The sequence below is a fragment of the Dermochelys coriacea genome, chromosome 23 (assembly GCF_009764565.3).
Source record: "Dermochelys coriacea isolate rDerCor1 chromosome 23, rDerCor1.pri.v4, whole genome shotgun sequence".
Classification (NCBI taxonomy): domain Eukaryota; kingdom Metazoa; phylum Chordata; order Testudines; family Dermochelyidae; genus Dermochelys; species Dermochelys coriacea.
In genome coordinates, this window is record NC_050090.1 from 7,831,377 (window position 1) to 7,846,942 (window position 15,566).

Below are 15,566 nucleotides of genomic sequence, written 5' to 3' on the forward strand. Positions count from 1 at the left end.
GCAACCTGCTCTACATCTTTAGAGCTTTGTGCCCCTAGAAGGCTATCCTGAGTTTGGTCCAGAAAATCCTCAGTCTCTCGTATACAACGCAGGGTCGTTACCTGTTGCTCCAGACCTTCAATCTTCTCTTCCAATATGGAGACCAGCTTGCACTTTGTACAGACAAAGTCGCTTCTGTCCTGTGGAAGAAAGACAAACATGGCACATCCAGTGCAGGTCACAACAGCTGAAACCCCCCCTTCCATATCACCTACCTACTATGAGCTTCCTCAGAGACGTTGGCAAGATGTAAGCCTCACTGGGCTCACTCCAGGCGAACTCCCAGGCAAACTCCTGCTGTGAGCTGCTCTGCTGTCCCCGCTGCTCCGCTGGTTCGCTGCCGCTCCGCTGGTTCGCGAGGCTCCGGCTATTTTTAAACAGCCAGGCTTCCCTGACGCAAACACACAGACACCCTAATGCCCGCCCCCTGCAGGCTAGCAGCCAATCAGACACTCACTCAGGCTCCCTCCCAGCAAACACACGCTCGGATACTTCCTCAGCAAGCAAACACACACACTCGGATACTTACCAGTCCCAGGCAAACTCCTGCTGTGAGCTGCTCTGCTGTCCCCGCTGCTCCGCTGGTTCGCTGCCGCTCAGCTGGTTCGCGAGGCTCCGGCTATTTTTAAACAGCCAGGCTTCCAGTGCAAGTGTTGGTGCCAGGACATGAAGGGTGTTCTATATAAAGGAGGAGACCCCACCCCGCTGCGATACAGAGACTCCCCTTGATTCACAAAAGGATAACCACACTTTATTACCTCTGCCTCCTCAATAACAAAGTGATTTGCAATCCAACACCAGACAAAAGTGATCATTTGGACAAAGCAGCCCCATCATGCTGCTCACCTAGGCAGAGTGGGCATGTCTGTTCCTGATGTCTTCTCCCCAGCTCATCACCAGGTGTTGGGAAAGCTCATTCAGAACCTGCTTACATAAGAAACTATAACTGCAAATTCACGTAAACAGATTGAACACTCTGCTCAATGCATTCAAATGCATCACACATCCAATGAGGATAATAACATTTCTTTATCCCTATATCCAAGGGGATGCCAAGCTAGGCATGAGATAATATGATGGGTGAATTGTCCAATTAAGGGGGAGCAATAGCTGTTGATTTGGGGCAGAGGCAGGGGGGAACCCTTCCCTTCTCTGGGGACACACACAGAAGTCAGGGCCCGGTGACTACAGCTTTGGCACTACACCCTCCCTGGAGATTAGAGTGATCATAAATCTTGAGCTGTGGGGGGAGAGTCCCAATTGCTGAGTCATTGTTTCCACCTTGTCGCTCCCCCTGGGTGCCCATTTCACTCCGTGCCTCAACAGACTCTCATTCTAATCCCACAGGAAGAAACAACTCCAGTGGGCTTGAAACATCATCGACTCCAGCCAGCCTGGGGACCACACACACAGGTAAAGTGGAGCCTTGATGGGGTCTCTGTGAAATCACAGATTAATGGGGCACCTTATAGATCTGGGGGAGAGAAGGGGGATCCTACCCCCATGGAGAGCTGCAGAGCTTCCCAGGGGGATGCTCCTTCTCTGGGAACACACAGAGAAGTCAGGGCCCAGCAACTGCAGCACCAGCATGGCACCCTCCCCAGCTGATAATATCCACTAACCCCCCCTGAATATTACAGTGACCATGAATCTTGAGCTGTGGGGGGAGAGTCCCAATTGCTGAGTCATTGTTTCCATCTTATCACTCCCCCTGGGTGCCCATTTCACCTTCTGCTCCAAAAGACTCTCATTCTAATCACACAGGTAGAAACTACTCCAGTGGGCTGGAAAAATCTTTGACTCCAGCCAGCCTGGGGACCACACACACAGGTAAAGTGGGGCCTCAATGGGGACTTTGTGGAATCACAGATTAATGGGGTACCTTATAGATTTGGGGGGGGGAAGAGGGAGGATTCCTTCCCCTGGGAGTGTCACAGAGCAGGGAAGCCTTTCATAGGGGGATGCCTTCCTTGGCTGCCCCTGACCTGGGGATGCATAGAGGAGTCAGGACTCAGGGGCTGCCCAGCCAGCTCCTGCCTTGTCAGAGTTGCATTCATTAATAGATCAACAGGTAGGTAGGTAGATAGATAGATAGATCTGGGGCGATGGATCAGAACCCATCTCTGACCCCACTGCAGTCACGAGGTAACTCCAGATTTGTACTGGCAGAACTGAGATCAGAATCCAGCCCAGATACTTCCAAGAACTCCACGGACCTGTGCTGTTGCTGGGTTTATAATGCAGGGAACATTAGACAAGGGCAGGCAGCTGAATGCCCTAGGGCTGGGCCCAGAGAGATCAAATGACAGACAGACAGACTGAGGAGCAAGGGTATACGTCTCCCCCACAGAAGCCCTGTGTCTTTGTGCATGCAGAGCTCTATCCCAAACCCTCCATCTCTGTGAGCCCCAGGGAGGTAATGGCCATGGGGTGCACCGTGACCATCCAGTGTGAGTGTAGGTACCAGGGCTGAGGGTTGTTCTGTACAAAGGAGGAGACCATGCCATGCTGCAGCACATGGAAAGTCCTGCAGACCTGACTGTGTTTCCATCCGCAATGTTACACAAGGTGACAGCAGGAGCTACACCTGCCGTTCTGGCAGCACGTCACAACCCTTTGTCTGGTCAGATCCCAGTGACCCTGTGGAGCTGGTGGTGAGAGGTGAGGGGCCTGGTTTGGAGTCCCCGCTCTCAGCCCTGTACCCAGCCCAGCCTTCACAGAGTCTATGCCCCAAGGGGATGCTAAGAGCCAGGATCTGCCCAGAGGCCTTACAGAGGGGATGCCCAGTGAGGGATCAGGAAATCAGTGGATTTGTCATGCAGCCGGGGGAAGCTGCCGCAGCAGCTGTTGATGTAAGGCGGAGGGAAGGGGGAAGCCTGCCCTCAGGGCAAGCTGCAGAACAGTGAGGCCTTTCCCAGGGGCATGCTGCCTATCAGAGTATGCCCAGAGAAGTCAGGGCCAGCAGCTCCAGAACCAGTCCCTTCCCCAGCTGATAAAATCCACTAACCCCCTGGAGGTTACAGTGACCATAAAGACTGAGTCGACGGGGGAGGGGCCCAATTGCTGAGTTGCTTTTTCCACCTCTTAGCTCCCCCTGATTTCCCATTTCATCCCCTGCCCTGACAGGCTCTCATTCTAAACCTACAGGTGGAAACGACCTCACTGGGCTTGAAACATCACCATATCCAATCAGCCCAGGGCCCACACGGACAGGTACCTGAGTGAGCAAATCATGCCTCAGGAATCTAATACAATTCTTTGAAGGGGTCCACAAGCATGTGGACAAGGGTGATCCAGTGGGTATAATGTAATTAGATTTTGAGAAAGCCTTTCACAAGCTCCCTCACCAAAGGCTCTTAAGCAAAGTAAGTTCTCATGGGATAAGAGGGAAGGTCCTCTCCTGGATCAGTAACTGGTTAAGAGATATGAAAGAAAGGGTAGGAATAAATGGTCAATTATCAGAATGGAGAGAGGTAAATAGTGGTGTCTCCCAGGGATGTGTACTGGGACCAATATTATTCAACATATTCATAAATGATTTGGGAAAAGGGGTAAAGTGAGGTGGCAAAATTTGCAGATGACACAAAACAACTCAAGATAGTTAAGTCCCAAGCAGACCATTAAGAGTTACAAAGGGATCTCACAAAACTGGGTGTCTGGGCAACAAAATGGCAGATGAAATTCAATGTTGATAAATGCAAAGTAATGCTCATTGGAAAACATAATCCAAACTATACATGTAAAATGGTGGGGTCTAAATTAGCTGATACCATTCAGGAAATAGATCATAGAGTCATGTGGATAGTTCTTTGAAAATATCCACTCAATGTGCAGCGGCAGTCAAAAATGTGAACAGAATTTAGGGAATCATTAAGAAAGGGATAGATAATAAGACAGAAAATATCATATTGCCTCTCTATAAATCCATGGTATGCCCACATCTTGAATACTGTGTCCAGATGTCGTTGCCCCATATGAAAAAAGATATGTTGGAATTGGAAAAGGTACAGAAAAGGGCAACAAAAATGATTGGGGGGCATGGAACAGTTCTATATGAGGGAAGATTAATAAGACAGGGACTTTTCAGCTTGGAAAAGAGACAACTAAGGGGGGGGTATGGTAGAGGTCTCTAAAATCATGACTGGTGTGGAGAAAGTAAATAAGGCAGTGTTATTTACTCCTTCTCATAACAGAAGAACCAGGGGTCACCCAATGAAATTAGTAGGCAGCAGGTTTAAAACAAACAAAAGGAAGTACTTCTTCACACAACACACAGTCAACCTGTGGAACTCTTTGCCAGACGACGTTGTGAAGGCCAAGACTATAACAGGGTTCAAAAAAGAAGTAGATAAATTCACGGAGGATAGGTCAATCCATGGCTATTAGCCAAGTTGGGCAGGAATGGTGTCCCTAGCTTCTGTTTGCCAGAAGCTGGGAATGGGTGACATGGGATGGGTCACTTGTTGATTACCTGTTCTGTTCATTCCCTCTGGGGCACCTGGCATTAGCCACTGTCCGAAGACAGGTTACTGGGCTAGATTGACCTTTGGTCTTGCATAGTATGGCTACTCTTATGTTCTTATGGGATGGGGACTCTGTGGAATCACAGATTAAAGGGGCAACTCTAGATCTGAGGGAGGCAGAGGTGGGATCCCTGACCCCAGGGTTAGCTGCAGAGCAGAGAGGTCTTTCAGGTCTGCTCCTGTTCTGGGGACGCACAGAGTAGTTGAGGCTCAGAGGCTGCCCAGCTGGCCTCTTCCATCTATCCTTCATTAAAAAGCTAGATGGGTAGCTAGATCCAGGGGTAATGTATCAGAATCCGGCCCTCAACCCATTGCTGTCAGAGGGTGACTCTGGATTAACCCTGGAGGAGTTAAGTTCAGAATCCAGCCCTGATACTTCCAAGAACTCCACAGACCTCTGCTGTCCTTTCACAGCCCTCACGAGGCGCCTGGATTTCACCTGGGGCAACATCCTCCGTCTGGGCCTGGTCGCCGGGGTTCTTCTGGCCCTGGTGCTGATCATGGCCAAGGCTGGTTACTGCAGGAAGGAGACCTCAGGTGACATGACCCCCCTCTATTATCCCTTCCCCCACCCCAGGACAAGGCCCTCCCATGTCTGCCATGCTCCTCTGAACATGGGGGTACCTCATCTGCACATAATCCTTGGGCAGCTGGCCCAGCTCCTGTACCACCTGTCAGTGGGGGGAGGAGTCAGACCAGGGTGCCCCCTGCACACACTGAGGCTGCTATGAAAGGTGTGTGATGTCCAGAGATGCCCCTTCCCACTGTGAGCTTGAGCCACCCCAATGCCTGGCTGTACCCCACTCTGAGTGCCCCAGGTGGTTAGGTCTGTGGTAGCGGGGGGGGGGGGGGGCAGTGCACACAGACACTAGGTCTCTTTCTGGCCAGCAGCTCCCACCTCTCCAGCCACCCTGGGCAGCTGTCTTGTCCTCCCCTCCCCCAATCCCATCCCAGGCAGGGGGCTTGGGCCTCTGGGGTGACACTGGCCCCTCTAACCCTGTCTCTCTCTGCTCACAGGGGAGCCTGGATCCAGCCATGCAGAGACGAAGATCTCCCTCGGGGAAGAGCCCTATCTGCTTGGAGGGCTCCACAAGGCACAAAAGCCACTCTCCCTTCCCCCAGGAAATCCCTGCTTCAGGGAATCTCACATTTATTCCATGGTGCTCCCAACTCAACAGCCGGACCCCTGGGAGCAAACCCTCAACCCCCGGCACCGAGCACACCAGCTCCTGTGGCACCAGCTAAGGGAGCACCTGTCAGGGCCCCAGGGGGTGGGGAAGCAGGGCCGTAGCAGAGCCCAGTGCAGGGACGGTGCTGCCTATGTCTGTGGGAAGCCCAGGGTGGGGTGTGGGGAGCTGGGCGCTGTATAGGGCCCCCTTAATAAATAACCCCTTCTCTGCCAGATTCCCTGCTCCTCCTGCTCCCTGCTGGGGATATGACCTGAGACGATGAGGGAAGTCTGTTAGTGCTTCCTTAGCCAGAGCATTTACTTCCCGACCTCAGCGGATGAGCCAGATCCCTGAGTATGCCCCGGAGCCAATGTCAGACTAGGGGGGTGGAGCAGGGCGAGATTCCCTGATCATAAGAATGGCCATACTGGGTCTGTTCAGCCCAGTGTCCTGTCTGCTGGGGGGAGCATGGGGCAGGGAATCTGGGTGGGGGGAGAAGGGGACAGGAGACACCTCGGGGACATGTTAGTGCCAGGGCCATTTCTCCCCAGACTCAGGAATCGCTCTGATACCAGAAAAAAGAAAAGGAGGACTTGTGGCACCTTAGAGACTAACAAATTTATTTGAGCATAAGTATCGATGAAGTGAGCTGTAGCTCACGAAAGCTTATGCTCAAATACATATGTTAGTCTCTAAGGTGCCACAAGTCCTCCTTTTCTTTTGGCGGATACAGACTAACACAGCTGCTACTCTGAAATCTGATACCAGAAGGGATCCGCTGGCCTGAGCCCGGCACTGCCCAGCCCAACATGTGGCTCTCCGTGCACGTGCAGCCAACCTGCCACCTCCAGGGAAAACAGCCACCTCGGTCAGTGTGTGAGCACGACTCAGCACCCACTTGGGAATGGGATGGGGCAAAGAAGAGCCGGAGACAGCCCCTCCTGGACGGGCACTGACACTGCCATTGCAGTGCAGGGATCCCAGCACACAACCTGTCCCCCACACAGAGCACCCCAGAACCCCGCAATCCCTCCCTCCCCATTGCCAGGCAGGGCTGGGAGCCAGGACCCCAATCCCCAGGTGAGAAAAGAGTCAGGAGCCTCTGTGTTCAGGGGAATTGTCTCCACCAAAGCAGAGCAGGGTCCCAGCCAGAAGGGGTGGCTCAGAGATGTTATCTCCCAGCAGGGCAAGGCTCCCCAGCACCCCATCCTGCAGAATCCCAGCTCCTGAGATAGAGTGACCGGCCCCCTGTGCATGGGGACATGATGTCTGGCCCCTGGCTCTGAAATAAAATCATTTACTGCTCCCCTAACCCCGGGGCGTCTGTCCTGGTCTCTCTCTGGAGCTTCAGTTCTCTGTTGCCTCAGTCCCTGCAGTAGGGTCTCCCACTCCATACATCACCCAGCTCCCTCCCCGAGCTCTCACCCCCTTCCCAGTAGCTGATCCCATCTCTGTAGGGATGGACCCTACTGTCCTGGATCCCATCTTCCCCCTTGGACCTTCTCCCCAGCTCCCCTGGGCCCTGCTGGGTCACCAGGAGGATTTTCCTCCAGCCCCTGCAAGCATCTCCATCACCCCTCCTCAGCCTGGGGGGGGGATCTCCCAGCACCCCAGTCTCTGAAGAGCCCCCAGAATTCTCCCAGAATTTCCAGAGCATTCTCTGCCCTATATATCCCCTGGGTGGCTCCTGCCCCTACCTATGGAGCTGCTCCTCAGGCCATTGGCGGCAGAATTGTTCTTCCCAACCCTGCTGAACCATGGCAGCATGAGCTGGTGGGGGAGGGGGGTGACACTCTGTACCTCGGGGGAACATCCTACACCCCCATGTTCATTCTTGTAAAATGACTGTGTGGTATCCAATCCAAAGTTTGTTATGTTGGGTATCTTTGGAAGGCTCATGATGTACTGAGCATGGTTGTTACAGTACCGCTATAGTATGTTATAGGTTATAATTTCATGTATTTAGTTATGAGGCTGAAAATGTATCCTTGTGGCTTAAAATAAGCCCAGGCAAAAACTCCACAAGAGCAGAAAGGCAATTCACACTTCATCAGGGCAAGTATGGGACAAACCCAGCCCAGTCTCACCTGGAAGAAAGGGTTCTGGCCTAGACAGCAACAAAAGAATCTGTTGGACTCTCGAGGGAGTCACCCCCCTTCCTTTGGTCAGTTTGGAACTGGGATGAGGTAATGCTCACCTGACTATGAAGGCGGGGGGCAAAGCCAAGAGGGAGGAAAGGACAAGATAAAAGGGAGAGACATTTGCCATGCTCTCTCTCTCTTCCACCTACATCTACAGACACCACACCAAGGGACTGAAGAGCTGGTCAAAGGGGAGAGCCTGGTTGAAGAGGAACCAGACAGCCTGTGGTGAGAAGCATCTAAGTTTGTAAGGACATTGAAAGTGTTAAGATCAGCTTAGAATGCGTTTTGCTTTTATTTCATTTAACCAAATCCGACTTGTTATGCTTTGACTTATAATCACTTAAAATCTACCTTTCATAGTTAATAAATGTGTTTGTTTATTCTACCTGAAGCAGTGTGTTTGGTGTGAAGGATGTCGGAGACTCCCCTTGGGATAACAAGCCTGGTATATATCAATTTCTTTGCTAAATTGACAAACTCATATAAGCTTGCAGTTTCCAGTGGGCATAACTGTACACTGCAAGATGGAGGTTCCTAGGGTTGTGTCTGGGTCAAGAGATATTAGCTAGTGTCATTCGGTTGCACAATCCAAGGAGCAGCTGACATGCCAGAGGCTGTGCGTGAACAGCCCAGGAGTGGGGGTTCTCACAGCAGAGCAGGGTAAGGCTGGTTCCCAGAGTCAAGGATTGGAGTGACCTAGCAGACCACTAGTCCAGATAACACCAGAGTGGAATGTCACAGGGAGGTGTGACTCCCTACATTCCCCTTTGCCATGGGGCAGATTCTCCTTAAATTCAAATGTTTAGGGGCTCCATTCACCATTATAAACACCTGGGGAAGCCACCATTCTACCCCCAACCTGTCCCCATCACTGTCCCGCCACACCCACCCCCTCTCAGGCCCTCCACATAGCTCCTTCCCCCTCATTCTCCTTTCCCTACATATCCCCTGTCCTCTGCCCCACAACATTCCCCTGAACCCCACATTACTGTCCCCTTGACCTCCCACCCCAGAGCCCACATCCCAGCCAGAGCCCTCACCCCCCTGCACCCCAATTCCCTGCCCCAGCTCTGAGCCCCCTCCTGTACCCCAAACCCCTCATCCCTGGACCCACCCCAGAAGCTGCTCCCCCAGTTGGAGCCCTCACCCCCTCCTGCACCCCAACCCCCATCCCAGCCCAGTGAAAGTGAGTGAGGGTGGGGGAGAGTGAGCAATGGAGCGTGGGGGGATGGAGCGAGCAGGGAGCAGGGAGCAGGGTCTTGGAGAAGCGGCGGGACAGGGGCAGGGCAGGGGTGTTCAGTTTTGTGGGATTAGAAAGTTGGTAACCCCCTAGGCCGACCTGGAATGTTGCCTCTCCCCATCGGGCCTGGGGACGGTTAGTCTCAGTGTCTTGATTTCCCATTGGCCCTTCCCCTTAGTACTGGTACTGGGAGATGGCCAACAAAACCTCCACTGAGCTTCAGTAAGGGACCAACAATCCCCTTACATTCAGAATGAACGTCATGTCCTGGCACGGACACACATAGCGGATGCTGATGTTGACCCCTGGGGCCACCACCCTGCTGGGGCTGAGGGAGATGGTGGGTTTGAGGAAGCCGGGCTCTGCGCTGAGAGAGAACCAGGAGTTAATGGCAGGGATTCAAAGCTGTCATCCCATGGGCCTGGTTCCCTGCTGGGTTACACCAGCTGGGCCCTTTCCATGGAGCAACCTGCTGGGGAGCAAGGGCAGGGAGTTTACTGACCCACCCACCCCTCCTCTCACAGAACCTGGCATTGAAGGACGGGGAGAAGGGCCACAGAGACGAATGAGAGATGAATGCATCAAAGACCTGAGAGAAGTCTAAGTGCATTATGTTAACACAGTGACATTTAACAGCCAGTTGGGTAATCTCATAAAAAAACAATATCAAGTTCATCTGACAAGAGCTATGTTCCATTAAACCATAGTGATTGGCATTAATTATGCTACCACCTTTTAATTCTTTACTGACTGGGTCTCATATCAGCCTTTCCATGATTTTACTGGTGATCATTGTCAGGATAACCCGCCTATAGTTACCCAGGGCATGCCATTCTTTAGAAATATCAGCACAACATGAGTTTGTTTTCAGTTCTCTGGAACTTCACCAGTGTTCCAAGATCTGTTAAAAATCAGCATTAATGGTACAAATAGCTACTTTACCAATGCATTCAATACGTGTGGTTTCCAGTTATGGTCCTGCTGATTTAACAAATTCATAAATTCCAACACCAGAAGGGACCACTGTGATCATCTAGTCTGACCTCCTGTATAATACAGGCCAGAGAACTGCCCCAAAATTATTCTCGGTTGTACGAGAACAGATCTTTTTAAAAAAATCCAATCTTGATTTTAGAATTGCCAAGGATGGAGAATCCAGTATGTCCTTTGGTACATTGTTTCAGTGTTAATTACTCTCTCTCTTAACAAATTGTTGCTGTATTTTCAGTCTGAATTTGTTTGGTTTCAACTTCCAGTCAATGCATCTTGTCATACCTTTAAAAAGTGTTGCATTCTAATAGTTGATGTTTAACAGCCTCACTAGGTGCAGCTGGAATAGAAAGTATTTCACTATTACTGTAGGATACGGATACGTCATTCCACTTCTTCCCAAATACAGAACAGAAATATTTGTAATACTTCTCCTTTTTCTGCATCATGATTTACAGTTGTACCATCCTCATCTCCAACTGCACTAAAACTGATTGCTAGGATATTTTGTTCTCCATATGTTTCAAGAACTCCTTATTGTCCTTATCCTAAAATACCATAGATTTTTCATTCATATTGTTAGTTTTTTCTTAACAAGTGTCTACAATTCCTAACTCCTCAATCGCACCTATTGAGATGAAGTTCCCCATTTCCTAGTTGTCTAATATTATTATTTGTTATTTCTGCTTTCACTTTCCCTGATAACGAGGATGGGGGTTTAGCTGAAGAAGCCGCTTTCACAATTTGCTGAATTATGTGTTTTTGGGGCATCTGATACATCTTAAACCACGCCCCAGCATTGGTCACATTTAGGGTTGCCAACTTTCTATTTGCGGACAACCGGACCTCTCTTCCCTGCCTCTTTCCCAAAGTCCCTTACCCTTCCCCGTCGCTTTCCACAAGACCCCACCCCTGCCCCATCCTTTCCCTCAAGCCCCTACCCCTGTTCGCTCCTCTCCTCCCCGTCCCCCCGCCTCGCTGCTCTCTCTCCTCCCCCTTCCTTGTAGCTGGCTCCTCTCCTCTCCACTTCCCTTCTCCACTCCCACTGGGATCCCTCTGTCACGGAGCTGCAGCCTGACGTGAAGTCTCCTGCCTGCCCAGATGCAGGTAGGAGGCAGCCCCAGCTGAGCGGGGTCTGGCTCGGGTTGATGACCCAGCACCTCTCCCTTCCCGCCCGCAGTAACTATACTATTGGTGTCTGGTCAGTACATCTAACTAGACAGTGCCAAGTCCCCTTTTTGACCGGACTTTCTGGTTGAAAATTGGGCACCTGGCAACCCTAGTCACATTTTAATCAGTCAAAACAAGGTCTAATATCCAATTACCCTGACTAGGTTGCAATATTTATTTTTATTTACTCTGGGATGAAAGATGTGAATGTAGCCCCTGATCTAACTGCAGCCGTCAGTGACTCCAGAATCACCTAAGGGGAGCTGAGATCAGAAGCTGGCCCTGTTGCCTTTGTAGGAGATGGGTGACTCTAGCTTGACCCTGATCAGGGTGCAGGGCATTGTTTCTGTTTTGGAGTGAAGGTTCAGGTCTCAGCTCCTCTTTTCCCTGACTCAGTTCCCCATTATTAATACAAAAGTTCCCCCAGCCATCTGGTCCTTTCGGTACTCAGCACCCAGCCTCCCACTCTGCCTGAACAGCCAACAGTTTGGAAGGAGACAGCTACATTAGTGACCAGATCTCAGTGCAAATGGAATCCCAGCCCCTGGTCTGAGAGCCCCTGTCCCACTAACACGGCTACCCCCTGATACTTGTTGTAACTATGGTAGTTAGATGAACTCTGGTACGCTGGTGAGGTTTCTTTTGCTTAGTGCACATACAAACTCTAGTGACACAATGTTCGATGTACAACATCCTCCTGTGTTCTCTTGGTTATTTGGTTTGTGCCCCAAAAACTTATGCTGAAGCATTTTAGCGATAGCTGGATCTTCCTTCTGAGTTGCCAAAATGTCTTCTCCTGGAATAAGTTTTATGGTGGACGTAATGCCCATGAAGGAGACTTCTACTGTCAAAGGATTGGTAGAAATAACTACTAACCTGGACACCTTGCCATCAGTTTGTGTATCCAAGGAGTCTAACTGCTTTAACAACACCTGTGTTCATCTCTTCTGTGTATTTTGTGCATCCTGTCAATATCAAGGGGAATTCCTGATAAAGCATTAGATTTCCCTAGATGATATTTAACTACAGTAGAACCTCAGAGTTACGAACACCTCAGGAAAGGAGGTTGTTCATAACTCTGAAATGTTCATAATGCTGAACAAAATGTTATGGTTTTTCTTTCAAAAGTTTACAACTGAGCATTGATTTAATATAGCTTTGAAACTTTACTATGCAGAAGAAAAATCCTGCTTTCCCTTTATTTTTTTAGCAGTTTATGTTTAATACACTACTATACTGTATTTGTTTTTTCTCTCTCTGTTGTTGCTGCCTGATTGTATACTTCAGGTTCCAAATGAGGTGTGTGGTTGGCTGGTCAGTTCATAACTCTGATGTTCATAACTCAGGTTTTCTACCGTATGAAGTTAAAGTCAGCTAATTCTGCAACCCACCGGTGTGCTATGGGGTTCAGCCTGGCAGTGGTAGAGATGTAGGTTAGCACATTATTATCTGTGTTAACTGTGAAGGATTGTGCATCACAGATTTAGTCTACTAAATAAATAAATGGTCAGTTTTCGGAGTGGAGAGAGGTAAATAGCAAGGTCCCCAGGGATCTGTACTGGGTCCGGTGCTGTTCAACATATTCATCATTGATCTGGGAAAGGGGGTACACGATTTTTGCAGGCTCAGATTAGTTTTTCACTCCAACTAGCTCGTGAAGCTCAATCCTGGGCAAACTTCCCTGATTACAGTTTCCATTATCTCTGCCTCAGTGGTCCCCTTGGGAACACCATTTGCAATTTGATAAGCCAAACTGCTTTGGTTTAGCCTGTCCTTTTGCAGGGAGTTCCTAAACTGTCCTGTTATTTTAAAGTCTTTCTTTAACACTGGTTTTCTTTTCTGGGATGGGATTGACAGATCTTTTGCTCCTCTTTTGCTGTAGCAATGACTTGTAAAATCTTCTCTCTTAATGCCAGCAATGTAAGACAATCCCTGATTTTCCAGCAGGTTTGGCTCTTCACTATTGAAATGAATTCTTATATATTTGGGTAAGGTCAAAGAGCTTTTGGCTGCAGTTTCACAGTGATGTGTCCCAGAAATGCCCAGGGAATCACAGACTTCTCTTAAATGCTCATTCTTTAGCTGGTATCAGAGTCCTCCTACCTCCGCTACTGGTCTTTTAACTCTCTCCCAGCCATAGCGCTTGCAACCAGTGAAATCTTCCCTGGCAGTTTTCTCTGGAGCAGTCTGCAGCAGTTTGGTGGGTTCGTCTCTTGGAGAGGTCAGATCATTGCAATTCAGCCTCTCCAGTCTGGGCTCACCAAATCTTACACTCCCGGAGCAGGGGCGGTTTGAATAGTGGAGTCTTATTAAACTTAGTATCCACAAAACAAACAAGATCTTCAAGCCTTTTCTGGTTCCCTTGGGAGTGCTACACTGCAGCTGAATTGAACAGAGGCGAACGTATGGCTCCTCTCACAGAGTGCATTAAAGACACGAAGTGATGGGGCTTGTTTCCCTTCTGGGGAGCTGCATTCACTCAGCTGGGGGGAGGGATAGCTCAGTGGTTTGAGCATTGGTCTGCTAAACCCAGGATTGTGAGTTCAATCCTTGAAGGAGCCATTTAGGGATCTGGGGCAAAAACTGGGGATTGGTCCTGGGGTTTGGACTAGATGACCTTCTGAGGTCCCTTCCAACCCTGATATTCTATGATGCTAGAACAGGCCAGCAGGGGAGCATCTCCCCTTGTGCAGGGGGTCATCTCAGGAGAAGCACAAGGAACAGAACAGCCTTTGGACTGTACACACCTGTCCCAGACAACACAACACCTCTTCTCTCCTCCTCACTTCATCTTCAGTGAGTCATATTTTACTGCACGCCATCTGCTCTGACCCCTTTTGTTGATACACAAAATGTGTTCATGGGAACATTGCTGTCGCCAGCACTGCCAGGGCTCTAGAGCGTGTGCACACTTAACCGCCTTTGCCAGCGCTGTGCATTTCCACAGCAACAGGCTGCATCAGCAAGAGGTGTGTGGCTCTGGGGTCGTCATCCCAGCATCCTTCATGCTGCCATCAGGCACGTTGTCTTGTGTAGGCTTTTCGCAGTACATTGTGGGATACGAGCACCCTTCTCAGGGAATTTTAGCGTTTAAGGTGCAGGACAGATATGGCAATTTCCTGGCATATCCTGGGCGAACCTACCTGATTTAAGTGTAAGTCACTTTGGAGTCCATTGTATTAAAAATGCAAAGTTTCTGTATTATTGGGGGTTGTACAAAATTTCTCTAGGGGGGAGGCGTGGCCAGTATAAACCTCCAGAAGCATTATGAGCTTCAAAGGACTATTTCAAACAACTCGCCAGACAAACAAAGTTAAATGGGGTTCTGGGGAAATACCTGGGGGAGACAAATGCACATTACTCGGCATGGCAGGGTGTAGAGGATTCATACAAGAGTCTCCACTGACAAAAAACACAACCACTTTGTTGGGAGCTGTTCTTCGTTTGGTCACTGTAAGAATTGCTTTGGCAGGAAGGGGAAGAAAAGGAATGGAGGAAGGACCCAATAGCCATCACAGCCAAAACATGGAGTAAAAACAAAGGACAGATTTGTACCCACACGTTCAGAACACACGAGATTACCAGTCCATTGCTTTAATGACTTGGCTAACTCATCATGCGAAAGGACCCCATTGCCACCAGCTGTCCTTTGATCAGCCAAAGTCAGGAATAGAAGACATAGCCGTTAAAGCCTGCGTGGTGCAGAGATATCTAGTAAGAGTCCCTGTGATAAATGAAGGTGGGGGAAGCTCCCTTTTATGGACACCCAGCCAGCCAGTTAGCTAAAAATTCCCACTTGGTGGCTGTTCTCTGCTTGCTTTACCTATAAAGGCTTAAAAAGTCCCCCAGGTAAAGGAAAGGGAGGGTGCACCTGGCCAAAAGAGCCAATGGGAAGGCTAGAACTTTTTAAAATGGGGAAAAAACATCTGTTGTTGTTCTCCAGGAAAGAGGGGGACAGGGAGCAGTTATGCTATGAGAAGCTTTAAGCCAGATATGATCATAGAGCATCAGATCATACTTAGAACAACTTATTTGGAACCCCCAGATGTGTAAATAGATCAGGAATGTTTAGAAAGACACAATTAGGTTTATTTCTGTTTATTTCTTATGGCTAGTGGACTCCTCCGTGCTAGCCCCAAGTGCTTTTGTTTGCTTGTAACCTTTAAGCTGAACCCCCAAGAAATCTATTTTGGGTGCTTAATTTTTGGAATTGCTCTTTTAAAATCTAGCAAAAGCCTAAGTTCCAGATGTATTTTTTTTCTTTTTATTTCTAATAAAATTTACCTTTTTT

At 49.4% G+C, this 15,566-nt stretch overlaps 1 protein-coding gene across 1 annotated transcript; it reads left to right on the plus strand.

Moving 5' to 3' along the window:
* Positions 1–2,144: 2,144 nt before the first annotated feature.
* On the plus strand, positions 2,145–7,788 carry LOC122457317. The gene is made up of 6 exons (XM_043501673.1): positions 2,145–2,184; positions 2,415–2,489; positions 2,608–2,700; positions 3,187–3,252; positions 4,977–5,099; positions 5,580–7,788. Exons 1-6 carry the CDS (start codon positions 2,145–2,147, stop codon positions 5,930–5,932), a joined length of 750 nt encoding a protein of 249 aa, XP_043357608.1. The 3' UTR covers positions 5,933–7,788.
* Positions 7,789–15,566: the final 7,778 nt, after the last annotated feature.

Coding starts and splice junctions, on each gene's coding strand:
- LOC122457317 (XM_043501673.1), top strand. CDS start 2,145: ATGGATCAGAACCCATCTCTGACCCCACTGCAGTCACGAG. Junction 2,490..2,607: donor GTGCACCGTGACCATCCAGT/GTGAGTGTAGGT, acceptor ATGTTACACAAG/GTGACAGCAGGAGCTACACC. Junction 5,100..5,579: donor CTGCAGGAAGGAGACCTCAG/GTGACATGACCC, acceptor CTCTGCTCACAG/GGGAGCCTGGATCCAGCCAT.